Source organism: Poecilia reticulata, chromosome 2, assembly GCF_904066995.2.
Source record: "Poecilia reticulata chromosome 2, P_reticulata-male-v2, whole genome shotgun sequence".
Taxonomy (NCBI): Eukaryota; Metazoa; Chordata; class Actinopteri; order Cyprinodontiformes; family Poeciliidae; genus Poecilia; species Poecilia reticulata.
Window position 1 is genome coordinate 23,385,216 of NC_088831.1, and position 25,988 is coordinate 23,411,203.

General features: G+C 39.5%; 1 protein-coding gene across 8 annotated transcripts in view; it reads right to left on the bottom strand.

Moving 5' to 3' along the window:
- Positions 1-25,988, bottom strand: part of usp9 (ubiquitin specific peptidase 9) — a 39,696-nt gene that overhangs the window by 10,089 nt on the left and 3,619 nt on the right. For 3 of the 8 annotated variants that reach the window (XM_081600932.1, XM_081600916.1, XM_081600923.1), the window contains exons 2-36: positions 24,164-24,438; positions 22,141-22,286; positions 21,696-21,775; positions 19,913-20,025; positions 19,076-19,294; positions 18,248-18,363; positions 17,899-18,150; positions 17,671-17,806; positions 17,442-17,594; positions 16,375-16,479; positions 16,006-16,212; positions 15,770-15,906; positions 15,091-15,129; positions 13,680-13,813; positions 13,073-13,163; positions 12,445-12,868; positions 10,948-11,043; positions 10,633-10,844; positions 10,211-10,451; positions 9,978-10,127; positions 9,694-9,814; positions 9,442-9,572; positions 7,749-8,027; positions 7,489-7,614; positions 7,187-7,324; positions 6,918-7,084; positions 6,081-6,189; positions 5,839-5,985; positions 5,589-5,735; positions 5,290-5,497; positions 4,975-5,195; positions 3,911-4,098; positions 3,119-3,292; positions 2,888-3,029; positions 776-1,532 (exon numbers count right to left, since the gene is read on the bottom strand). In XM_081600932.1, the coding sequence (XP_081457058.1) occupies positions 776-1,532; positions 2,888-3,029; positions 3,119-3,292; positions 3,911-4,098; positions 4,975-5,195; positions 5,290-5,497; positions 5,589-5,735; positions 5,839-5,985; positions 6,081-6,189; positions 6,918-7,084; positions 7,187-7,324; positions 7,489-7,614; positions 7,749-8,027; positions 9,442-9,572; positions 9,694-9,814; positions 9,978-10,127; positions 10,211-10,451; positions 10,633-10,844; positions 10,948-11,043; positions 12,445-12,868; positions 13,073-13,163; positions 13,680-13,813; positions 15,091-15,129; positions 15,770-15,906; positions 16,006-16,212; positions 16,375-16,479; positions 17,442-17,594; positions 17,671-17,806; positions 17,899-18,150; positions 18,248-18,363; positions 19,076-19,294; positions 19,913-20,025; positions 21,696-21,775; positions 22,141-22,286; positions 24,164-24,271 (6,214 nt within the window). In that variant the 5' untranslated portion in view covers positions 24,272-24,438. The remainder of the gene's footprint in view (positions 1-775; positions 1,533-2,887; positions 3,030-3,118; positions 3,293-3,910; positions 4,099-4,974; positions 5,196-5,289; positions 5,498-5,588; positions 5,736-5,838; positions 5,986-6,080; positions 6,190-6,917; positions 7,085-7,186; positions 7,325-7,488; positions 7,615-7,748; positions 8,028-9,441; positions 9,573-9,693; positions 9,815-9,977; positions 10,128-10,210; positions 10,452-10,632; positions 10,845-10,947; positions 11,044-12,444; positions 12,869-13,072; positions 13,164-13,679; positions 13,814-15,090; positions 15,130-15,769; positions 15,907-16,005; positions 16,213-16,374; positions 16,480-17,441; positions 17,595-17,670; positions 17,807-17,898; positions 18,151-18,247; positions 18,364-19,075; positions 19,295-19,912; positions 20,026-21,695; positions 21,776-22,140; positions 22,287-24,163; positions 24,439-25,988) is intronic. The other 5 variants (XM_008433084.3, XM_008433058.3, XM_008433021.3 and 2 more) reach the window with 4 other exon arrangements.

The window sequence follows — 25,988 nt, forward strand, 5'->3', positions numbered from 1 at the left end:
CAAGTGCAAAAGAATTATTGCTAACCAAAGTTATTCATGTCATTTCAATGTGGGACGGTGTGAAAATGTAAATACCGCTTGCACACACCTTTTCTGTTTTTGCCTTCTCTACACTCACTTAAATGTTTCAGATCAAACTAGTTCTAATGTCAAAGACAAAGATAGCAAGTGTAAATGTAGTGTAGTTTCAAAAGGTTTCCATTTGTTTCCGAGGTTTTAAGACAATGCGAGCCATTCCACAAATTAGAACGATGCGTAGGACAGTGGGGGAGTAGCTCGCCTAACAGCGCATCAATGACTTATCCCCATCAACATCTGAAGCCTCACTTGCCCCAGTTAGGGTCAAGTGTTTGTGATTCCACAAAAAAAAAAAAAGAGAAACTGGGAAAGAATTGCATCTATTGAAGGGTTGCATGGTGAAAACAACTGCAGGACAATAAACTCTGCAATCTATCAGAAAGTCATTAATGAGAATGAGATGCAGCTTGGCTTTATGGTGAGCGTTATTGCCGAGACGGGGAAATCCAATTGTTAGGATTAGGAGGCTATTACATTTTCACACAGGGCCAGTTTGGTGGTGGAGAGATTTTTATCCTGCAGTAAATAAAATCAGTTTTTGAAAATAGGCTTTTTGATTTCGTATGATGATCTGAAACATTTAAGTGTCACAACAAAAAAACAAACGAAAAACGTTATTTACAATCTGGGTTCTGGCGAGTGTTTTGTACTTTTCACAGATTAAATAAAGAAATAAAACAGAAAACAAGGTGCATACCTGGAGGAGGGTTTAAATAGACACTGTTACAGGTCAGAAGTTTCTTAATGAACTGGAAATATTCCAGACTGTATTGCATTCGGTTGTGCATGAACTGGACGTTCTGCTTGCGAACGCTGCACTCGATGACGCTCGGCATCTTGACCTGATGGGGCTTGGTAGAGGACAGGCTCAGCTCTGAGATATATTTGACAAGTTCGCTGTCCTTGTCCAGCGAGTCCATACGCTCGTAGAACAGGATGTAGGCGTTCCACCATCGCTTCTGCCTCCGATACGACATCCGCTTCATCATGTGGTCGAACACCTCGCCCATGTACTCTCCCCCAAAGCACTGGTTCTTCATCTCCTCCTCGTCGTCCATCTTGCACTCTGTCACGTCGCCGTCGTCGAACTTATACCAGCGGTTCTTCTCGCCGTCGCCCCCGTTCCGTTGGATTATGTAGGAGTAGTAGTGTCCGCCGCTTGCCTGGCCCGAGTGAACCAGCACTCCCACCAGACGGTACTTGGAGCTGCCCGGCGGCGTTGGTTCGGACGGCTCGTTCTGTTGGATCACCTGGTTCTCCGGGTTCACGTCGTCGCCCTCCAGCTTGGCCACGCCCGCTACCGTGTATGGCTCCATGTCCAGCTCCCGCGGGAACTCAAAGTAGTCATTAAACTTGATGGCGCACTCCCTCTCCCAGTCGTAGTCGAAGCGCTTCAGTTGGATGGCCAGGACAGGCGGCAGCTTCTTGATCAGTAGACGTTTCACTGTGTCCACCTGAAAAAAAATAAAATCAAGAGGAATTTAGAAATCTCACTTGAACAGCGACTAACGATTATTATACTAATTGGTTATTCTATTGATTTTATTTGACAATCAAATAAAAAAAAAAGATTGGTACATTCTGTGGATAATCCATTAAGCCAACAGAAATACATGAAAACAACTAATTCAATTTCTCATCCTAAAAATTATCCTAGTAATCGCTTATTCTACTGATTATCTTCGACGATTAAGCCATCAACTCTGTTAAAAAATTCACTGGAGCATTTTCATACAATATTTGAAGTACAGTTTTAAAAAATCTAATCAACAACTAAATTTTTTGAGGAAAATTTTATTGCCTATAATGCAACACCACCATTCCATTAGTGAGGTCTTGATCGTTTATAACAAATAATGAATCTGTATCCTTCCAACATCAACATGTGAAAAGCTCAGCCTTTTCTGCCCAACATGATCTATTGGTTATTTTCTGAATGAACTGATTAATAACTGGATAGCAAAAGGTGCTTAACAGGAGACTTTCTAAAAATAGTATTTTATTATAGAATTTGAACCAGGTGAAGCTAAACCTGCCAACTGAGGAGTTATGGGAAGGACAGGTTTACAGATAACGAATGTATATCACATAAATACATCTATTTTTGTACAGTTTTGACTTGAATGCTGCTCTGAATATGTTGTTCTTTCAGAAAATTGCCCTTTTTTAGAGTTTGTATACTCCAGTTACAATGATTAACTGATTACTAAATTACAGTATTTTCCGCACCGCATTATAAGGCGCATAGAATAGACGCTACAGTTAGCTTGCCGATTTGTTCCGTACTCTATTACACATTCACATTTGTAGAGAAGAAGTGGTCCCCGAGTACTTTATATAGTAGGCTGCCCCAGTCATTGTTTCACTCACGGTGTTGCGAAATTGTGCCCAACTGCTTTCTGGGTAACACAGACCAACCAACACGCTGCCGCCGCAGTCTCCGTCTCTCTTCCCCCGCCCCTCCCCCTTGGCTTTAAATGTATTATCAAACTTTATTAACAAACCAGCGTTCTGACAACTATCCAAGCATGCACCGCGCGCTTCTTCTACGGGCAAAATGAAATAGGCGGCTGTTTACCGTAGTTGCTAGACCTGTTGTGGCTCAATAATGGTCCATATATAAGGCGCACCGGATTATAAGGTGCTCTGTCGGCCTTTGAGGAAATTGAAGGTTTTTAGGTGTGCCTTATAGTGCAGAAAATACGGTAATTGACGATTATTTCAACAACCAATCACAATTAATCGTTCTAGATCTAGTTTTAAACCTTCCATGCGGTTGTTGTGACAATTTAAAGCTCTATAGTCTTACCTTCTTATTACATTTCTCACAGTGGTAGGCATTGGCTCCTTCAAGCAGATCTCCTTTAACATATTGCTCCATCGAGTCCAACAGGTTCTGGTGGTTTCTAATGTCCACGTTTAAGGTTGTAAATGACTCCTCACACTCATATCTGATGGTAGAATCATTATTAATCAGAAACAAATTCAACGGTACTTTTATTGTTATTAAAGTGACTAAGCTTATTCAGGTATTGCTCACCTATGGGGACACCCTTGACAAATCTTTTGGTCAGCAAAGGATCCTCCCAGCACCTTGCTGAGCATGGGAGGGTGACCCAAAGCTTTCAGAGCTTCGTCCAAACTGTCCACCAAAGAGTTGAAGAACTCCAAAGCGTCGTGCTGCTCCCTCAAATTAACTGGCTCCCCCCATAATCTAAAACAAAAAAAATTAAATATCAACAGAAGTCAACAGACAAGGTTTCAGCAGATTTTTCATTTCATGAAATTTCTTTCTATGCCAGCACAGGAAGCTGTTGGATAAAATCTGGATTTAACAACTTGCAGCACAAGAAGTCTGAAAAGAGAAAGCACATTCTTACTACAACTCTAAATGAAATATCTGGTCTTCTAAGAGTTTTTAGTCGTTTTTACAAGTTTATCAAATATGACAGTAATTGTTTCCTTTGTCCATAAGCTTCTAAAAACTTTAAGATCTACATTGCTGCTGATGTTTAGTGAGCGCCACTTGTGCTCCACGCAGACCGACACAAACAGAGATAAGCACAAGTAACCGAAACATTTGTGAAGACAAAAATACTTCTGTTTCTGCGTACTTCTAAGTTTAAATCAGAAGTGTGCATTCTCAGTCTAGCTATGACCCATTTTAAACACACAAAAAGTTGGCCTTGATTTCACGGCATTAAAAAAAATTTAATTACATAATCCAAACCTGGAAAATTCTTAAACCCCAAATTCTTTCTAACAGTAATCTGGATTATTTTTCCCAAAAGGAAATTATGCCCCATCAAAGTAGGAAAAATCTTTAAAATACCTGAACTGTTTCCAGAAGCCTCTTGGGACGTAGTACTGCAGCCTGGATGCAGCCAGGTGACCAAAGATGACCTGTAGGTGACGCAGCACCCCGATGTTGTACTCCTTCCTGTCCTCTGATTTACTGGAGGGTTTGTCATCAAACTGGTGGTGGTAGCTGAAAACTTCATCACGAGGGTCTACATTACTCTGTGGAAGCAAAATCCAAATTGTAACAAACCAAATTTGTCATGAGCGCAAACAAGTGAATTCCTTAGTCGTTAAAAGTTTGGGAGAAACTCCAGCGGTGCTAATGCCGTTTCTCACATCATTAACTTGAACTGACAGCAGCTCGCTGCTTGATTTGGAGGTAATGGCTCTTAAAAACTGATGTTTGGGACCAATTTATGCAAAGATAGTGTGACATTCCGCTGCATATGAGTGTTGAGCCGTTACACATTTGTTTCTGTGAAGACTCTCTGCTAATAAATGCATGGCTCTATGCTTGCTCTAGATTGCACTTTTATGTAAACTTGAGGCTTTTGCCTCAATCAGTAGGTGTGTTTTGATCGTTTTTTTTATGTGCATTTTGAAGGGTTGCATTACAAAAGTCACAACAGCAAAAATTTTAATAACTTCCTCAATTTCCCAAAAACGTTTTACACTCACTGCAGGTGGTTTTTGGCTTAAGTGCATTAACGCTCCCCTTTAGAGTGAATGCACTAAAAGGGAGAGATTTGCCGAATGAGTTATGCCCAATTTGAATTTTCTTTTTATTTAATTTGGCAACAATTTAAAAGTTTGATCAAAATCCACAATAATAAGTACAGATCATGGCAAGTTGTGCTTTGAGCTACAGAGAGGACATGAATTTACGTGTTGATTTGCAGCCTGCAGAGAAACAAGGATGGTCATTAACTTGCTACTTACTGTATTTCAGACCACTGTACAGGTAGGTTTACCCAAAATAATAACAAAGATGTCTTTAAGTGAGACATCATTGTTGGTTGTTCCCTGTATTTGACAGAAATGATCAGACCCTTTGATTGCAGTCCACACAGACTTCTCACACATTATTTCTAGTACCTCATTTTCCTGCTTCTCGTCACCAGACATGTCATCGTCCACGTCGGTGCCCGTACCCTCGATCGCCAAGATGCCGTTGCGGATTGGAGGGATCATGTAAAGCTGCTGGATAACGGAGTTCATATAGCAAGTAGCACCGGCGTTCTTCAGGCCAACAAAGCCTTTGTTAGGGCGTGGTCCCACGGGAGGCAGGTACTCCCACTCTGTCAGTGTCTCGCAACCTGAATGTAGAGGCGGGAGGAAAACTCGATTTAACGCATATCGATAAATTATGTGGATGCTGCTTGTGAACCTGTCACTGAAATGTCTCCCTACCCAGGTAGTACATGTCAGTTAGGGTGTCGACTATTTGTTTGAGGTTGCGGACGCAGCCGACTGCTAGCGCCACCAGGAGTTCAAAGCCGGCGTTGATGGATGCAGGTGTGCTACACACTGGGATGGCCTGCTCGGTGGGGAACTCCCCACTCTTCATGTACTGCAGGTAAACATTAGATGCTGGGAAGATGAAGTCGTCAATCAGCTCCTAATTAAAAAGAGAAAGAAATATAAGCGATGAGGGTAAACTGGTAAAAAAGGATGTTTTTTGTTGTTGTTTTTTTTAAGTCTGCATGTACCTTAATGAGATTTGCTCCTCCCTTTTCACAGCCAATGTAGTATTTCTTTTCAGGAGTCTGGAAGGCCAGAAGCTCTTTGGTGACACCAAGGTGGCCCTCCAAGATGGTTTCTTCCACACCGGTTTCTCCTGTCCTCTTAACCTCGTCCTGATGAATGAAATTATGTTTGACCTCGAGCAAGACCGCATCCTCTAAACTGCAACTGAGATTGCAAGAGCAAAAGAGAATCCGGCCAAAGTATGAACCTCACCCGTATTCGTTTGAGCCAGTCGATCTCGTTGTTGAGCAGCACCTCGGCGTTTGGCAGATTGATGTTACTGTTGTAGGCGTAGTTGAGCAGATGTCGGAGCAACGTGAAGTAGTCCCCTGCGTGTTTGGCACGCTCTTTGGCTGTGCTCTGGACAGAGCATTAACAACAGGATGAGTGAACTCCCCAGCAAATTAGGTGAGATGAAAGCTTGGCGCACAATCGCAATCTGTGTAGCCATTTACCCCAAGCACTGTGAAGAGGAGGGTGATGAAGAAAAGAAGAGGTCGATGCCCCATGCAGCACCTAGTTGCCATTAGGAAAAACTGCTCTTGCGCCATCTGACGCACGGACCTGTTTGAAGGAGATATAAACGTCAGAATCATAATGACAAATAGGGCTGAAACGATTAATTGTACTAATTGTGATGAATCAATTATTGAGATAATCGTCAACTAATTTAGTAATCAATTAGTCATTAAGTGGAGGATACAGACTAACTGTACAAAAAATATAAATATTTTGTATTCAAGATTAAAAAAAATCATCCAAAAACTCCTCAAAATATAAATATTTTTAGCTTAGCCTGGTTCAAAATCTGTAAAAAAAGATTAAAAAAAAGCACATTTTGCTATCCAATAATTAATTGGCTAATCAAGAAAAAGATTCATCACCAGATCAGCACTACACTGTTTTCATGTTAAGTCAAGCAGACAAGTCTGAGCTTTTCACATATTGATACAAGAAGTATTCCGTTAATTGCAAATGATTGCATTTTTTTGTGTTTTTAATATTGTAGTACAAAGACCTAATTGGTTAAAGAATTTTTTATCTGTCAAAATAATCAATACAATATGCAATTACTAGAAAAATAGTTAGTTGCAGCCCTGCTATATGCAGGGGATCAAACAGGCATTTTCACCTCATTACTGTACCCCATGTGACAAATGTACCCATACAATTAAATAAGTTCATATTTTGTTTTATAAGCTCAAAGCGACAAATTAAGACTTTTTAAAATATAATAATTTAACTCAAACTGGAAATTAATATGAATTTAATGTGCAAACTGAAGCGCTTACTTGCTGTGGCAGTGTAGCAACAAATCTATGATGAAGGTCTGCCAAGCCTTCTCCTTACTGAGCGTGTCGAGAGCCGTAGGCATGAGGGCAAAACACAGAGTCATCACCTCCAAAGCCTCGCAGCACACCTGCTCATCTTCTCCATCCGGCTCTTTGGCTGCATTAGTCTATAAAGAAGAAGAAAAAAAACAAAGTTGTGCTTAATTTCAAGATACAACATACACAGTTAAGTTCATTGAAAATTAGCTTCATTTTGCATAAAATCTTACCTTCTCGTATATTTTACTGATTTCATCATTATTGCTAAACACCAGCTGCACCGTGCCGCAGCCCGATGCCCACACGATTTTCTGCACTGCTCGGATCACGCAAATGTCTGGGATGTACTTTGATGCCTGGAAGAAATTCTGATGAAAAATACAGTTCCATTGAATCCATTATTAATATTGTTTTTAACACTCTCCTTTTTACAAACAAACTAGATTTGAGAAACTATTAAATTCAGTAATCAAAATGCCGTCAGACACTAAATAAAGGAAGTAAAAGGCAGTTAATGTAAAGTGTCCTTTACCTCATCAGAAATCTGCTGGGCCAGGCGGATAGCTACATTGCGCAACATACATTCAGAGGCAGGGTTGGGAATGTTTTGCAGGGCACTTTGAAGAACCAGCGCCTGGTCGTGAGTCGCCTGATTTATCTGCACACAGTCACGAAAGACAAAAAAAAAAAAATTTAAACAGAAATAGACATGTCAAGGCCGCAGCAGGTAAACAACCCAGGAACCGGTTAAACTGGTTCGTCTGTTCACAAGGAAAGAAAGCGGGGTCTAACCGGAGAGACAGGAATATTTCCGTCAGCGTTGGGTTGGCAGGCCTCGGCCACGGCCTTCACATGGCCGAAGCCGACCGCAGTCAGGAGGAGCTTGGCGATCTTCAGGGCGTTGAGGTAAGCGCCTCGGCGCGTCTCCATGTCCGCGGACGGGAGGAAGTTGTTCCTGGTGAGCATGCTTAGCACCAGTGGCAGACCGCCGCTCTTCAGGAAGTTGTACTGGAAGTCACTTGCATCCTCACCCAGAGTGGCACTAGCTGGCATCAGCAAAGCATACACAACCTGCAACAAGAACAGGCAGAGAAACCTAAACTTGGATATCTTTATTTAGAAAAATAACAGCAGTTTGCCAACAGTAAGTAGGAGCAAATGTGGGAAAGTAGGGAAAGAGTATGGTGATTTGTAATAACTTGACCAAAAATAAATTGGCTTTAGCTCTGTAACTGGTGACATGCTGGTTAAAACCAAGATTTTTTTTTTCCCTATTTGTGAATGGAACATATCTAAGCAGATTGCAGTAAAATCAACAATCTTCAGTGTACAAGTTGTTACTGAGGGATGAAGAGTCAAAGTTAGCCATTTGCAGTATCAGTGAGGTTTTAGATGAGGTCAGTCATTATTTTATCCTTCCAAAATTTCAGTGTAACCGCCGTCAGTTTGCTTGATTGAGAAAACTTGGCAACCTTTTGGAAATCCTAGAGGTAAGCTAAGTTACTATGTATTTTAGGAAATGTACGCTGACATAACAAGCCTAAAACATTTTAAATGACAAAATCTGTAATGATTGTGACTTCCTAAATATTTAGTGACTCTACAGCAGGGGTCCCCAAACTACGGCCCGCGGGCCGAATCCACATTTGGTCCGGTCCCCTGAACAATACCAGAGAGCATTCAGATTTTTTTTCATTTACTGTATTTTCCGAACTATAAGCCGTTTATATGTGTAATTTTCTTCAACCACCAGCGGGCTCTTTAGTCCAACAGGTTCGATCGGTTCGTGTGTCCAAGGCGGGAGCAACACGAACCGATTCCAGTCACAAACATCCCGATTCCAGAGGATAATCCAGTAAAACCCCCAACATAGCGGGAATTTAGAATAACTAAACACGGATGACAATGTAGAAGCAGTAGTGATAGTTTGTGGAGTCATTTTAAGAGATAAAAGATGCAAGAAAAAGAAAAGGTGGTGGATGAAAGATGACGGGAGCAGCCGCTCTATTTGCTGCACTATGATTTGGATGTGAATATGTTTTTTCATAGTTAACATTTTTAACTGAATAAACATAATAATGATGTTTAGATTTAATAATAAACATTTCCTCATATCATCTCCGATATCCACCGGACGATCAGTTGCGCGATATGTCAGCTCTTTGGGATTCCCCTCTGTTCTTATGTCACGCGCTTTTTGATTGGCTACCCGTCACATTCAACAGGTCGTATTCCAGAGAAGGGAAAAGTCATGTGGCCCTCACAGGAAAAAGTTTGGGGACCCCTGCTCTACAGCAACTGTCCTCTCAATGTGCAGTGATGAACGCCTCAAAAGAACATATGGAGAAACATTCTTAGAGAAACTGGAATTGACTAATTTGGTATCAGCAAGTTACAGGTTTTCGACAATCAGAAAGAATTCACAAAACTTTGATGGTGGGTATATCTCTAGCATTTTGTCACCCAAATGTACACTGAGCCTTACCTCAATGAGGTAGAGCACTTGTGAAGGTGATGGGCCGAAGAAACGGGAGTCTAGTGACGGACTCAGACTGTTCTCTCCGAGCTTGGCGTGGTCCAAACACACAGCTCTAAGATTCTCCACTGTGGTGTTATCTGTGTGCACAGAAAAAGCATGAAATTGGTCAAAGAGATAATACTGTGTGTGATGCATTTACAAAGTTAACATCAGACTAAGATGCGGAAATAACTCTCCACATCAGGGTGTGTTATTTACCTGGAGGCATGAGCTTCATGAGAACTCGAGCTCCATCTCTTAGTTGAGGCATGTTGAGGTTGCACCCGAGGTCGGCTACTTGCCACAGGAAGGAGATGTAGCGCGGGTGTAGCGACATAATCTGAAAATCAGAGCGAAGGGTCTCATGTTATTTATGTTTGCATCATTTCTGTTTTAAAAGGATATTAAAGTTTCAACATAGCCGACGTTGAAGTGCAATAGCTAAACAGTATAGATAGTTGTGCTATTTGAACATTTAATAGAGCCCATGCTTGTTAACTTACCACACCAGGAAGACAGCTCTCAACTTCTGGGTTGGGCCCGTCACTGTAGTGGTTTCCGTGGTTACCAGGGGAGCCAGTGGATGAGTCGGATGAGCTGTCTGGGCTTGAGGGCATGTTGGCACTCACCTGGGTGAGCTTGGCTGTGATCAGCTGCATAATGAAAACAAGGTTTAGTTAACGGCGCTTAAGGAGTTAAGAGTTTGAGTTACACACACAAACGCGCGCGCACACACCGTTTTGTCCTTCAAATTAAGCTGTCCAATCAGCTTCCTGTCATCAGCAGGATCAACGACCTCCCCACCAATAAACAGCTCAATCTTCGTGTGCGCGGCGTTGGCCTTTATCCTGTTTAGGATTCCCCGCCGGACCGAACCGATGGTGTCATTGGTGTGTGACCAGATGTCTAAATCATCCACCTGACGTCCTTGGTTCGGGAAACGGACGATCAGTGTGATATGCTTGCCTCGGAAAGCTCTGCACAACAAAGGAGACAAAGAGGTTTCAACAGAACATTTCATAATTATGCCAAGAAGCTGAACAAAGTGTAAAAAAAAAAAAAAAAAAACGTGCGTGTGTGTGTGCCTTCTCAACATTTTCCGACCACAGAGCTACACATAGACCAAAGAGGAATAAAATGACAATTTAATGATTGTACCTTGACATAGGCAGTATAGTCCTCTCCTCATGGTAGTCGCTGTCGCACTCATTAATGTATTCCTTAAGCACAGTGAGAACCCGCACCATGCGGATGGCTTCCTGCCGAGCACAGTTAATGCTGTCTTTGTCTCCATCTAACACACACAGGGTGTCATAGGACGCCTTCAGACGGTCAAAACAAGACTGGATGAAATCTTCATGAATCTCAACCTGAAGAGAGAGGCGATGGGAGGGGGTAATAAATACCCGACTAAAAAACATTATGAGCTCTAAATGCTTTCTTGCACATAGCACGAAGAAGTAGTCTCCGTACCTGGTTGACTTGCAGTTTTGGTCCGAGATTGGTGTAGATTTCTTTCAGCAGGTCTATGGCTCGGTTTGCAATGTCGTCACTTCCTTGAATCACCACCTGGATGAGAAGCGGGGAGGAGGAAATTAATAAATCTTTGCCTGGAATAAGATGATTTGCAACTGACTAAGAGTGAAGAAATGTCATGGCTCGGCAGGAAATTTCCTGCCGTGTTTAGTAATATTGTACTAAACACGACAATATTTGTTGAAGCGGGCCCTGTGTCAAACTGGAAACCAGTCTGTCAGGATGATTATGGTGAAATAAGCGCAAGCTATTATAAGTCTCAAATATGAAAGTAACTGCTTTAAGTTGATGCCCCATATCCTTGTAATGAACTTTTATTTACAAGGAAATAATGCAGCTGCTCTTTAGTTGATTGCTACCGACTGCTAATAGGACCGGCTGTCAACACTTAGCACTGAAGAAACCTCAACCACCTGGAAGTTGTTTGTGTGGAAGCAATATGGCTACTTGGTGGGGGAAAAAAAACCTAGTGACAAGATACAAGCACTGTAAACACTGATATTACTAAGTCTAGCAAACAAATAGCTGATAATGCCGAAGTTAGCATTTATTTTGTAGCCACTACACCAAAAGGCTGTTTTTCAGTCTTAGTTTAAAACCGTTTTACATTTACTAAATATTTATTCAGGTTTTAAAATGATTGCTTTTTGGCATTCAAACAACTGATGACTGACGAGCAAGAAACCTGCAATTGGTGGATCACACAAACCTGTGCTAAAATAATTGTACTGATTGCAGATACTTTAAAATATATTTTTTAAAATACTCCACAAAAATGATTCTTGATCTGCCTAAAACAAAATTTAAAACAAATCCTGTGTTATTTTATCTTTGTGAAACCAATATCATTCAGAGCATCGTCTCATGACCTGGAAATGTCCCGACGCTCCTACTCAAAGGTAAAAAATAAACTGTGACAGACTCAAATGACTGTGCACTGTGAGAAAAATCATGCAGTACAGCGTGAAGCAAACAATGCTGCGGTGTGCAGCCTCTGAATGTTGAAGGGCCATCTTCCTGTGATAGATCACCTACAGTCTTTTCTTCAGAATTTACTCTGCTTAAGTTTAAATCTTGATCGTGTGAATTTCGTATTGTAGATTGTCACTCCTATAACTATTGAGTTTCTATGGATAAAGGCAAGAATCTACTATTTCCATCGTAAACCTTGAATTACTTTCAGCTAATTAGGCAGCTTCTGTGCTTTAAAACAAGACAACAAAAGTGCACTAAAACCATTTCTGAGCGGACTGTACAGACAGCTGAGCATCATCAAAGTTCACATCTGTTCAAAGTTTCGGAAATGTGTCAAACCAGACATTCTGTGTTAGCTTTAGGGACAGAAGTGATGACACAACTGTAATATAAATCACTTATTTGATAGAAATAAATGCAGAAGCATTCATCTGTAACTGCTGCAGCTGCTCTCCTCACCCTCCACAGGTAGTCTAAGCCGATTAGTTCCAGGTCATCCATCATGTAAGCCCTGCGTTTCGCTACCAGTTTGCCCTCCCTGCAGTTGACGGCCTTGAAGAACCTCTCGAAGCACTTCATGCCGTTCTCTGTCAGAAGCGATGGATCCAACTGTAGCACATTGTTCTCAAAGAAGTCCTTGTTGATGTCTGGGTCCAGGTCTGGCTCGTCCCCCATCAGCTTTGAGTACCTTTTAAAATAGAAATAAACAATAGAAGGATTGACAAACGTAGTAAAAGCCAAAAGCAAGGAGGTCTGAGTAAAGCTGTACCATTTGAAGCAGGCCTCGCGGTCACACAGAAACACAGCGTTCTCAGCCAGACACTTCCAGATCTGCTTCGCCTGAGGAGCACACAGCCACAGCTGGCCATCTTTTAATAGGAACCTGGAAAGAAGAGACAAAAGCTGTAGTGGGGCAACAATTTCCTGAAGGCTGAAGTCCACGACAACTTTTTGACCGAAGAAAACAGTCCTTGAACCAACTATGCCTAATTTTAGCAATTTGTATTTAACATTTTTAGATTACGCATGTTAGCCTAATTTTTAAGTGGATAAAATTAATTTTTAGACGTAGGAAAAAAGGACGTACCTCAGAAAGTTAAGCCGCTCCTGTACTTCTTGGACGTGACTGTAGCGGCTTCCTGGTCTGACTGTTTGAGGGTCAAACTCTGCTTGTTCTTCTGCAAAGGTGCACACAGACACACACACACACACCAAATCAGACTGCAGATTGTACACCCTGTAACAGGAATGTCCAAACTTTTTGTTACATAGGTCAACACATCCAGTTTTAATTTTTAATTATTTTTTTTATGTCTCAATTGAAAAAAAAAAAAAATAGAACATTTGGTCAATTCCGGGCAATAAAAACAGAGTTTAGATCATTCTTTCTTTAAATATGCTTCCTGTATTTAGCCAAGTTTAGTAATTACATTAAAAGCAGATTTGAGCAAAGAAGTCAAATATACATCAACCACAATGACTTTTAAGAAGTCATGGAATAGACGCGGACCTTGCACAAGCAAGCAAAAAGACTGGTTACTTAAAGATGAATACTTTGTATTTTCTATTGCTACAAGATTGTTAAAGTCTGTAATAAACTTTTGCCCCTAATCTAAAAAGGAAAAAAGTCTTAATTTATATTCTGTCCTATGGAATCGGTTTTCTCCAACTACAAAATTGAAGTCTTTAGCTACCTTTGGACAGCTGCCTCATTGTCTCCATGTAGGCTGAGAGATTCTCAGCCACCAGGGTGACCAGAGCGTGGTTGTGCTGCAGCTGGTTGATCAGGTCGTGGCGGTAAAACACATGAGGGCTTCTCTGCGTTTGGCTGAAATGGAACAAGGAAGAGGAGGAGTGTTTGATGTGCAGAGACAAACAAAAGGGCGAGAAAGGCAGAAAACATGGAGAAACAGTTGAATTGAGTTTAAAAACTTTACGTGTAACCTGAATAATAAAAACGCTGCACCTTGATTTCTCATTTGGTACAGTGTGTAATAAAAAGAAAATATTTTTTGGGAGATGTTTGTGTACATTTTGTGTGTTTAACCAGAAGAGCGGTTGTATCGGTAAAGAAAATTTCTTGCCTCGTTTCCACACACACGAGCCTTTAATTCAGGCATTTGTCACATTGTTTCTAAAATATAATCATAATCTAAACTTGTGAAAGTAAATTTTTCCCCTCTCAAGTTATAATTCAATTGCACAAACTGCTGTGCATGCTGTCAGATTGTGCAGTTTTTTCGGCATTCACATTTATAGACTTCAGCTCTATAAATAAAAGCGTTGACACAAAAAATACAATTAAAGAGGTATTTCAGGAAACTGAAAACATGGATCCAAGGCATGAAATTTCCCCGATACGCTGCATTGAATGATTTGAAGTGAAAGGAACTGGCCGGAGGAATAGTAGGGCTTCATCTCAAATGACTTTTTAATAAACATCAGAAAACTGTGTCGACTATAATCTGTATGAACTACAGCTCGCACTTGATTACGACAAAACTGAGCTTAAAGGTTCACTAAACTGAGAACATTTGCTGCCAGATAATCTAATGCACACATTCATTGGTTTTCTTTGACTTAATAATCATATTTTCCATTTAAACATGTCATCAAACCTGGTCCTTCAAGTCACTGATGCTTTGATACTTTTAGAACAGAACTGATAAGAAATTTTGAGGACTTCCCCTTAAAAAACAACAACATATTACTTGTTTCAGTGTTTATTTTAAACACAAACACCTTCACTGGAAAATTTCAGACTGCATGATTTCGTGAGAAAGCACTCAAAAATAAAAAGAACCTTAACCTGACCAATAACTTGAAAAAACCTGAGGTTTAAGTAAAAAAAAAGTAGATGGAGTTATGTATCTTAAGTTATAACTCATCCAACTTTTTGAGTTTTTGATTAACCCCAATTTCAACCCATAAATGTATAAATAGTCATTTGAGATGAAACCCCGGAAAGAACCGTTTAAGCTGATTTGTGGCAAAGATTGACTTTTGATGTAGTTTACGTTGTAAACTTCTCAAAGAGAAAGTGAGGCTTGACGCAAAAAAAAAAAAAAAAGAGAGAGAAACCCTAGAATTGGCATAAAAACTTACCTCACTAAGTTCGTTTGTATGTTAATTGGCATTTTCTTTCTGGAAAAACAACAGGCATGTCTGCTACATAGTTTCTACAGTGACTAAAATAGTGTTTTAGTACTTCAAAAACAATTAGACTGATGCACATTATTAGCTAACGTCCAACTTTATGATGATTATTTAATTACTTCTGCCCTTTAGGACCACCACTGCTCACAAAAAAAAGCTTCAACAACACAAGTATAAAAGGCAGAAAGCTGACTAATGTTTAATCTGTGTAACAAGTTTAATCCCTGACATAGTGGGCTACTACTCAAAATAATGTTAGAAGAATTCAATCTGATTGCTAGAAATTCAGCAATCAAAAGCTGAAAAGCCTTACATTATTTATATATTTTTTTTTTACTGCAGTCAGAATCTGACATTTTACCAAAAAAAGTTTAAAAAAAATTTAAAAAAAGAAAAAGAATGTAGAGCCACTTTCATCAGAAACAAGTACAAGACTGGGGTGTCTCAGCAATCTTACATAAGTGATAAAAACCAATAATGTGAAAGTTTGTTTTTGCCTGTTGCATTTTGTGAAAACTGAAAGCATCTTTTTCTATATATATATATATATATATATATATATATATATATATATATATATATAAATTGAAAAACAAAAAATAGAAATCTATTTCTATTCAAATTTTACCTCAGGTTCTGAGGAGCTTCTCCAAAGAGGCTGCAGATTTCCCTGATTTGCTTCAAGGCAGGGATAACCCACTTGTCATTGGTACGAAGCTCTTCTATAAAGCGATCAATCCACTGAATCTTCTGCGTGTCTCTGTCCTGTGGGTGAGAAGAAACCGCATTCTATATTTAGCGACTGTGTGAGCATCTATTTGTTACATTCACCAAAAAAAAAAAAAAAAAAAAAGTGAACGTTACCTGTGAGCAGCTGTAGTCCAATATCTTGATGTGAGCACTAAGAGCCTGATCCATGATGTCTACAGGGACGTCGTCACTGTGCGCCAGGTTCCAGAGCAGGTTGAGGACCTTGTGGGCCATAACGCCGTCCTTATCGTCCTCGGCCAAACGCCGGATTAGCTCAAGCAGTTTTTCACGCTGCTTCTTGCTAGCATTGGTCCAGCTTGCCTGCAAAAACAGGAGAGGAATAAGCGAAGGCAGAGCAGTAATCGTATTTATCACATCGATGATCTGCTATGAAGCAAAGCATTTAAATTTGACTAAACTAAAAACAACAACAAAAAAAAAAAAAGAGGGTAACACTTACATGTTCTGCGGTATTATTCTTACCTTGAAGCAGTCGAAAAGATGATCGAGCTGCTCGGGTGAGAAGTCCCACGCCAGCTTGGCCAAGAGATCATGGACGTTCTTCACAATAGCCTCATGCTTACCAGCCTGCACATAGACATAAGAAATACAGAAATATTGTAAACATTAGACTTTAATAGTGAAGCAGAAATAATCTGCTTGAAACTATCATTCTTTTTAAACATTAACTTACAGTTTAATATTTAGGTGCACTTCTAAAATCAACAAACCTGAAATCTATTTCATTCCCAATCTGACAACATTTATAGAAAAATTGCAACTAAAACCTACTCCATTACTGTCATTATCTGCATAGTAAATTGCATAATTTAGATTAAAAAAAGAAAAAAAAGAAAACAAAAGAAACACCCTGAAGCGTAAAGAAATTTGTTGGTGGCCGCAATTGGACATGACTAAATCTCATCTTTTTCCAGTCTGTAAAAGCACCATGCCTGAGCACCGGCAGCTCGTGGTGAAGAATGGTCTCTGGTTAGGACAATGTTGCTGACAGAAGAAGATAAAGTCGACCCGCTTCAGAATTACTGGGGAGCTTAAAATGCAGTCAGAGGAAGAACAAATGATGAAAGCTATAGGATGCTTTCTTGCTGCAGAGATTGCAACACTTTCAGCAATTAATAGCAGCACAAACCTCAACAAAGCAAGGTTGCCATGTTTCATCTTTTTGAGCTTTCAACTCAAAAAGATGTGCAACTTAACTTTTATAGAACAAGCTGGATGTGGAAATGTCAGAATTAAAGAGAAGGCCGACGTTCTTCAGAATATTAACAAAAAAGACTGACGTCTTAAAGTGCTAGCCACACTTATCTGTAGAAGATTCAAAAGTCAGCTTAAAATATTAACCGTGTAATTTAGTCCCTGTGTTAAAGCAACTCTTCTATTAAACAGACTGTAAAGCTACCTCTGGTTCCATTACAATAATTAATTCCCACTTTCAATAGGAAGGCTGGAGGAAAACATTGTAAATGTTTTTTTGTATACACGATCTGCATAATAAACAGAAAACTAAAACATGCTTAGAGGTGGCGCACCTGTGCAGCCCAGATGTTGTCCAAGTCCTGCATTGTAAGAGCTTTCTCTTTTATAACGAAGCGAAGGATCTTCTCCAGCTTCTCGACATACTGCGGCTGATGCAAACTGTCCCTCAGCACAATAGAAAGGATGTGGTTTTGCTGGATCCATTCCTGATGCGGAAAGAGCAGAATTCATTTTACGGACGCGAAATTCACAGAATGTAGTGCTTCTGAAGCCTGCGCTTACCGCCATGCGCTCTGCGGTCAGCCACTCCTCCTCCTCAGGGTTATGCCGGTGAGTGTAGTAGGAGACGCTGGAGATCACCTTGTTAACTTCGTTTAGTGCATTCATTTTGCCGTTAAAAGAAGAAATTTGTAATAACCTGTCGAAAGAAGCAAAATCCAATTCCCGTGAGATCACTCTGCAGATGTACAACGGAAACAGTCGAGCTTTAAAAGAGACTCAAGTACCCACCTAAGAATCATTTTTAACCTAAAAATTTCTAAATTCTTCACCGTCTCCTCCTGCCCCGGTACACGAGAAGCCAGATTCTTCAGAGACTTGATTATCATCGACAGTGCGTCGTTTTTGGCTTCGTTCTTGGCCTCTTTCTTGAGCTCCTCGTCTGTGAGGTTCTCTAGAAACTGGGGAACCATCTCGATGACTGGAAGGAAGTACTTCTTTACTGTGTGCAATGTGAGGAACTCATAACACTGGCCAAAAGGCCTGCAACACAAAACGGGACATCAAGTCACACCAAAAAAAAAATGTACACTTGGAAATGTTTTTTTGATTAAATAACCGTGGCATTGCCGATTCTCACTTGATAAGTGCAGCGATGATCTGGACGTTCAGTGCTTGGCCGCTCATGAAGCGGTCGTGCAAAATTTGAAACCCGTTTAACGTGCCAAATTTGTTTATTAAATCAACCAGCCAGCCCTGCGGACAGAAAACACACCGTTAATCTTAAAGGGTGGCTTTATCCCGAGTCATTATTTTGCAATTTGAGACCTAATTAGGTGTTTGTGATGTGAACAACTTCCTCTTAATTATTTCATTGATGTTGCCAGTTAATCCAAACTGAAAAAGAAAGCGTCTAGAAAAATATTCCCATATAGTTTTAATCTGGCAAGATTTTTTTTTTTAAATAATCGATTAAAAACAACTGTATAGAGACTAACAGCATTATAGGCAGAGCTCAGCATAGTGATGGGCTCTGTGCCAATAGAGGCAGACAGGCGAGCAGTGCTGCAGTGCTGTTCACAGTGACCCTGAGCCCACGCTACATTCATCCACCCTTCACTGGAGAATCTCTACTCCCTGATGTTTCTAAATTCTTTTACAGTGTTACAAGAATTAGTCTAAGATTAGGTTCAAGGTCTTGCAGTGGGAGTGTTGTTTTTATTTACTTAGATAAACATAGATTTTTTTTTGTTCAGATACTTTTAATGAGGGCTCTTAATCATGCAAGTTTACAACTTCAGTCTCAGATAGCTAAAGTTGACCTAATTGCCCAGCAGAAGAGGAAAACAGCTACATTTCTGGATGATTCTTAAAAAAAAGAAAGGTTTTAAAACAAAGCAATATTTGGTTAAATATGGCTTTTTTTAAATGTTTTTTTTATTTTTATTCAAAAGTTATCGAATTTCACCTTGGGAGATCTCGGGTCAGGCGGACGAGCGTAGAGCTCGTCGTCGGCCAGCTGCGCTCCAGCGGGGACGGTCTCAGAAGGCCGTGTGCCGTTGTAAATGTGGAACTTGCAGTGGGGATTGAGGGCCATGGCCAGCAACTCCAGTAGCGGGAACCAGTCCTGAGACAGCTTGGCCACACACAACTCCACCAATCGGTGTGTGTTATTAATGATACACCTCTGAGAGACGGAGACCGGGGAAGAAATTAAACGTTAAGATGGACAGTGTTGGAATGAACTGAACATAACGCACATGTTACATTTTGACCTCTTTATCGAAGACATTTTGTTATGAAAATATGGAATGCAGCAACCTCAATTCAACATGAGCCAGGATGTTGTCATTAAAATGCCAATACGCTGCTCCATTTTACATTGATTATGACTAATTAATGTGTCTGAAGAAAGCAGATATTTTACTAAAATTCAAAACAGTTTTTTCCCTATCTTAGTCATCGAGGTACTGCACAAGCAACAAGAAATGTGTTAAAAAATACAAATTAAGAGCCAACATGCATTCAAATAAAATGTCAACATTGTTTTGACCAAAGTCGAAAGCAAAAAAAAAACTGAAACCATTTCCCCCAAAGTCCCTTGAGATTCCAGAAATCAATCTTCCCAAAACAAAAGCCAACCTCGCCTATTTCTAGCAATAACATAATTGATCGCTCCTCGTGCTGCCGTTTTCCCCCTTTGATCTTCAACAACTGAACATAAAACTTGATTTTGGGGACTTGTTTTCAAACGTAAAAGATCAACGCAGATTCATGTACAGACAGAGCCCCGAAAAACACTCACATGTATCTCAAACTTCCAGCCGCTGACTGCCTCGTCTGTCAGGATTTTTGTGAAGGAAATGGTTAGACCGTCCCGGAAAAACCTCTGACATGCCTCACATTTCACATCCAGTCCTGTGAGGAGAAAACAAGAAGAGACAAACTCACAACATTAACATCAAGTGTGAAACATTCAGCAAAAACAGATGTCAGGGTACAAAGTTCTTCAGGAAGTTTTGCGTAGATGTTGGCAAATAGATCTGTTTTTAATAGAGACAAAAGTGTTGATGCAAATAAAAAATGGGTCATGAACCAAATGTGCTTATTAGGGAACTCGTTCTTATTCTGTATATACTTTTCTAATCTTCCACAGAAACTTTCACCGTAAGAGATGAGTAAAAACTACATATTTATTATCTGCACAAAAACCTTTCCATACTAAAGAAAAGCCAGTGGCATTTCAGCAGCATAAAGCCGTGTCAAGGCTGATGCAGCAGTGAGTTTCTGTAAACTCAACTCTTTCATTCCAAGGAACAAGTTTTCCTATGTTTTTTTAATACATTTGCTTTTGATTTAAACCTTTAAGTCATTTCAGCTAACTAAAAATGTTATCTTAATAAAAACAAAGGTTGTAAATCCTTATTAAAACTGCCTTAAGCGGGGATACATTTGAGTTCATTGAGTACTTCAAAGATTAACTTTGAACAAATATATCTAAACCCAAACTATTGAACCCGTTGAATCAGAATAAAAATTTTGTTACTTTGTCCAACAGTTAAAATATGAGGGGGGGAAATTATTTGTCTATATCATTAATGATGCAATCATGATGTTATGCCCAAAATTTTTGTAAAATTCTTAAATGGTAATGAGTGAATTCTACAAATTTACTACCGACTTGTTGCCTCATGAAAACAAAGAGAAGTCACTTTGGTTTAGACCATTTTAACAGTTACAGTGAGATCCTCTCTTGGAAAACACTGAGGAATGGGAATGTTGGGAATGTCCGCTCAGGCCACCTGAGATGCTGGATTTAATGCAAAAAGTAAGTGTTCAATTTGTCATTTTTCCCCTCCTTGATGGTTGCTTTTGGGTACAAATCACATTTTACTCCCCTGATAAGATACCACGGGGCTGAAATTAAAAACCTTTTTAAAAAGAGGCATAGCATGAAAACTGGAGATATTTGTGCCCTTGTAAGAGTTTGTTTGCCTTCGAGAACATAGTTGACGTCAGGCTTGTTTGTTTATGTACAATACTTCTAGAATTCCAATAGTTCTAAAGTGTAAATTTATATGCAAGGAAAAAAGTATAAGTTTCCACATAAGAAGTTTGCCTTATGGTGAAAAAAATATCACTATCTTTACAGCCCGATTTAAAAAACAGAGCCCTTAAAGAACATCAAACAAAATATAGGTCAAAGAACATTTCAGAATTGATTTTTACGTTTAAGCCATCAAGTACAACTGATTTTCAATTAGCAATGCTTTTTCACAGGTTTCAAAGCGTGGTACTAATCCACCATTTTCTACATGAAAAGTATCATGGCTGGCCAACAACTTTGTGTATAAACACAAACTTGTAACAGTACGGCCAACGTAATTTGTCTAACAAACATAGTAATAGAAAAAATATGCATATGAAAACAGTAGTCGCGTATATCGTTTAAATCTTCACATTTTACTAAGAAATAAAGAAATAAAATCTGTGCCCTCTCTCACATCATAAGTTAATTTGAAACAAATGTCAGCTGGACGCTAATGTCACAAAGCATTGACTAAAAAGAACATGCTGCAGTTTCCTACCTTTTTTACTCAGGTCTATAGCAGCTTCCAAGAGGACTTCTAACTCTCCTTTTGGCAAAACTGGAACCACCCATCGAGGCCTGAGATATATTAAAGAAAGATAAATCAGCAGAAATACCAAAATAATGCGGAAAACATGCATAACAGCGCCATAAACATTGTTCAGCTGCATCCCAAGCTCCTTAAATGTCAAGTCATTGAGAAGTGTTTTCCACTGCGTGTGTGAACAACTTAAACTTTTTTTACTAAATTTAATTTGGAATAGGGTTATGTATTACATACATAAAAATATCTTAAAATGTGTTAAATGCAAACTGAATTTAAAGCAACAAGGCATACTTTTAAACGACTTCACAGCAGTAAAACGTTTTTCATTTGTAACAATGCAGAGCAGGACAGGGGTGGACCGACTCCACTAAATCGGAGCTGGCAGACGAGCAGATACCTGTTAATCATGTCATCAAGCTTCGCCAAGTCAGTGTGAGGAAAAGCAGGCTCTTCCTCTTCCAGCTGAGGGGGGCCTTCGCCCTGGCCCTGCTCATCTGGTGGGCTCACGGGGGAGTTCTCATTAGATGAATTAGGAGATGAAGTCTGGAGATAAATAAATACGCAAGAATAAATTTGAGGAAGCTTTAAAGTGCAGGTAGAAGATAAACACTCAAAAATATTGCAATTACGCCATCAGTTGCAATACATCCACATTTTCATCTCCTCCTCTCCCTCTCTAATTAGCATCCTTGGTTCTGAAAAGTGTGTCAAGTGTGGGCAACTACTGCAGTAAAACTCAATCCACCCATGCAAGGCCACAGATTTGATTAAATTCTAAAGTCCTGTATAAAGGAATCACTTCCAACCAAAATATCATGGCTCAACTTTCAGGCTGATTTCTCTATGAATCGGTTTTTATATCTGTTAAACGGCTTCAATAATTAAACCTGAAAGTCTCAAGATATGAACTAGGTAGCAGTGAGTTTATACTAATTCAGGTCTGATATGGAAAGAAAACACAAGATATTTTCTTTTAACTGTAGCTTTTTGGTTAACTGATAAAAAAAATTTAAAAAAAGTGAAAACCTGCCTGCAAAACTATTCTCCATTTTTAAGATATGCTTATTTATTTTAGTCATTTTTAACTTTTCAATACACAAGTCAAAAAAAGAAAACCAAAATGATGCAATGCTGAAAAAATAAATACAAATAAAAACACAAAACAAAAATAGATATTTAAATTTCTGCCAGTGGCAAGCACCCAAAGTGAGCACTGAAAGTGTAGGTGGTAGGCATGAGCTTTTTATGCCTTCACTTTTTTTAACTGCTTTATCAAAATCAAAACATAATCTTTCCTGCATATTTTTTTTTAAATATACAGGAAAAGGAATTGCAGCTCCGTCTGTAGTTGACATTGTAAAACAAAACAATCATAATCAAACCTTATTGTATTTGTTTAGCAAACAATTTTTACACATCTTTTTCAAAATTTAAAGTTTTAACTCTTCACAACAATTAAACCACACCTGAATCTCTCTAACTTAAGTGCAATTATTTTTAATGTGTGTCATGACCTTTAAGAGAATCCTTCTCTATTAATTTGTTTCTTTAATTTCAAACCACTTGTCGTTACACAATTATAAACTTTCCTGTTGTACACACCTGCACAAAAATAAAAAGTCCATCCAGATCCTATAGATCTGTGAGCCAGTAAAAGACAGGTCCTATACAGGCTTTGTGGTACGGTTTCTATTGTTCTGGTGAGTAGCTGAACAAACACACAAGTACAAAGACACAGGTGTTTTTCCTAAAATAAGCCTTTCTAACAATACTTGTCAATTCATCATACCTTTAGTGTTCGCAAAATACACCAATGCTCATTTATCCCCGCTGATGCACAACAAAAAACAAACGCAGGGATAATGCGTTCGAGGTAGAAACGTATTAATTAGCATGTGGGAGAATCCCAGGGTCGTCAAACTTAAATAATCTGATGAAGCATCTCATAAAGAAGCAAGGGCAAAGGGATTTTCCTTTTCTTTTATATCTAAATGATAATGAGAAGCTGCGCATTGAGAGGAAAAGAATGATACGCATTGTTGAGTGGGATCCATATCTGAGAAATATAAAATGTGGGGGAGTACGGTTAAGGCTCCTTCTGCTTGGCTGACCTACATAGGCAGCTTGCCTCACATCTCAACACAGCTCATCTCTAACCACCACAGGCCTGCATGTGCACGCGCGCGCACACACACGCGCACACCCTTTAACCATCACTCTGGAGTCTCTATTCATTCATTGCCTCCCTTTTACTCTCTCACTCTTTTCCGTTCTCTTCTCTCCTACCCTTTAGGTCCCAACTGGCATCTTTGTGTTGCTAGGTGGGAGCAAAACTGATTTAAAATGAGAAAAATAAAAAATACTTTACTAGACTGAAAATGAGACTAAATGTTGACATGTGCAGTTTGAGGTTTACCGACCTGGTTCTGTGGCAATGGGGGTTGGCTCTGAGCATCAGGTGCCTGGCCCTGGCCCTGGCCCTGACTGTCGTTGCCCCCCACCGGAGAGCCACGCGTGGTGGCCGTCATGCTCGCCACAGGGCAGATCTTGGCAATCTTGGCCTCTTAGGGAGCGCTGGCCAGGAGGGAAATCACAGCCACCTCAGCTGTACAGCGGAGGGAAGAGAGCCCGAACACACGAGAGAGGGTCGCAAGCACCTGGAGGTCTGGGTGTACCGCTGAGACCATTGCATAACCTGGTGAATGGAAGAGGATCAAAGGTCACGCTCCTGGCAGCCCCAAAGTAAAGAGATTTTCTTGTGTTTTTGTCAAAGAAAAAACAAAAGAAACCCAACTCTAGTCGGGTGCAATGTCTTTATCTCTCATCTGTGGTTGAAGGATATGACTGAGGCAATCTCTATTTTAATCACAGGTCCTCCGAGTAAAAATATCACTTTTAACGAAAAGCACAACAGAGCATTTCTTCTCCACGTGAGGTTTTGTCAACTTGTACAGGTTGAGAAAGTACAGGAAGTTAAAACTGAGCAGATCTTGATCACATTTTACAGCAGATTGTTCGCATATTCAAATCCTTTACGACGCAACATTACCTTATCACCGACCTCTGCTGGTGAAAACCTAAGACAGGGTTGAGAGTGTATGACTAAAGGTCAATTATGTGACTGAAGACATTTTACATGTCCATTATCTATCAATCATAATAAAAGTAAGTCTCCGTTATAACAGAAGAGCCTTAAATGTTTTTTTTCTTCAGTTTAAAGTGCTTATGTGGATCCTTACAATTTTATAGATTGAACACCCTTATTTTCATATTTGTAGCAGCTACTTTGAATGACAGTTGGATGAAAAACATAAATGACATCCATTCAGATTCCAAGTTCTTGTTGGTAGGGAGTGTCAAGAACATTGTTATGCAGTTGAAATATTTTTTGCAAAGTCAAAGTCACAGGTCCTTTGATACAATAACCAGAAAACTTTACATAACACCTGAATTTATGCTATAGATTGAAAAATAACTGGACACCACCAAACTTATAAGATATCTAGTATATCCTTACTGTTTTTCTTGCATTTCAGTTTTCTACTAAAACATGCATGTTAGAATAATCAATTATTCTGTAACACACAAAAAATAAATTCAAGGCAAGACTTCAAATCACACAATAAGACATACTGAAACATGTCTGATAACAAGAGAAACTTCATTTCATGTAGTCTTCAATCTGAAATGTGAAAAGAATTTAAAACAATTTCACATAATTGCATATCAGGAAACAAGCGCCGAGGAAGTAAATGAAAGTAATACTGAAAGAGTCAAAACTCACTGCAAAACTTTAAGATATAACACAACCACAGGATACAAACACATTCTAAGTACCACTTTTTTTTAAAACAAGTTTGTAACCTCACACATTACCATAATCTGGGTTAAACACTGTGAATACTTAAGGTTCTGAACAGAATTTAATTTCTTTCTGTGAAAAAGGACAGAGTCGGAGATAATCTGTGCACTGCTATTGACCAACAGCTGTCATTTACATGTGCTGACTGAAGTGAGTACCGAAATCTTTGAACATTGCTAAAGTGAAACATTGCATGAAAGAACACAAACCCCACGGGCTTCATACCAAATATTTCCCTGCTGCATAGGATGACTGTGCGCACACACACACACTCCGGGGATGTTTACAGCAGATCAGTTGTCTAATCAAACACACACACAAGATTCAGCAGGGTTGTGCTTGGCAATATCTTTCCATTTCATCTATCGAGGCAACTGACTTGT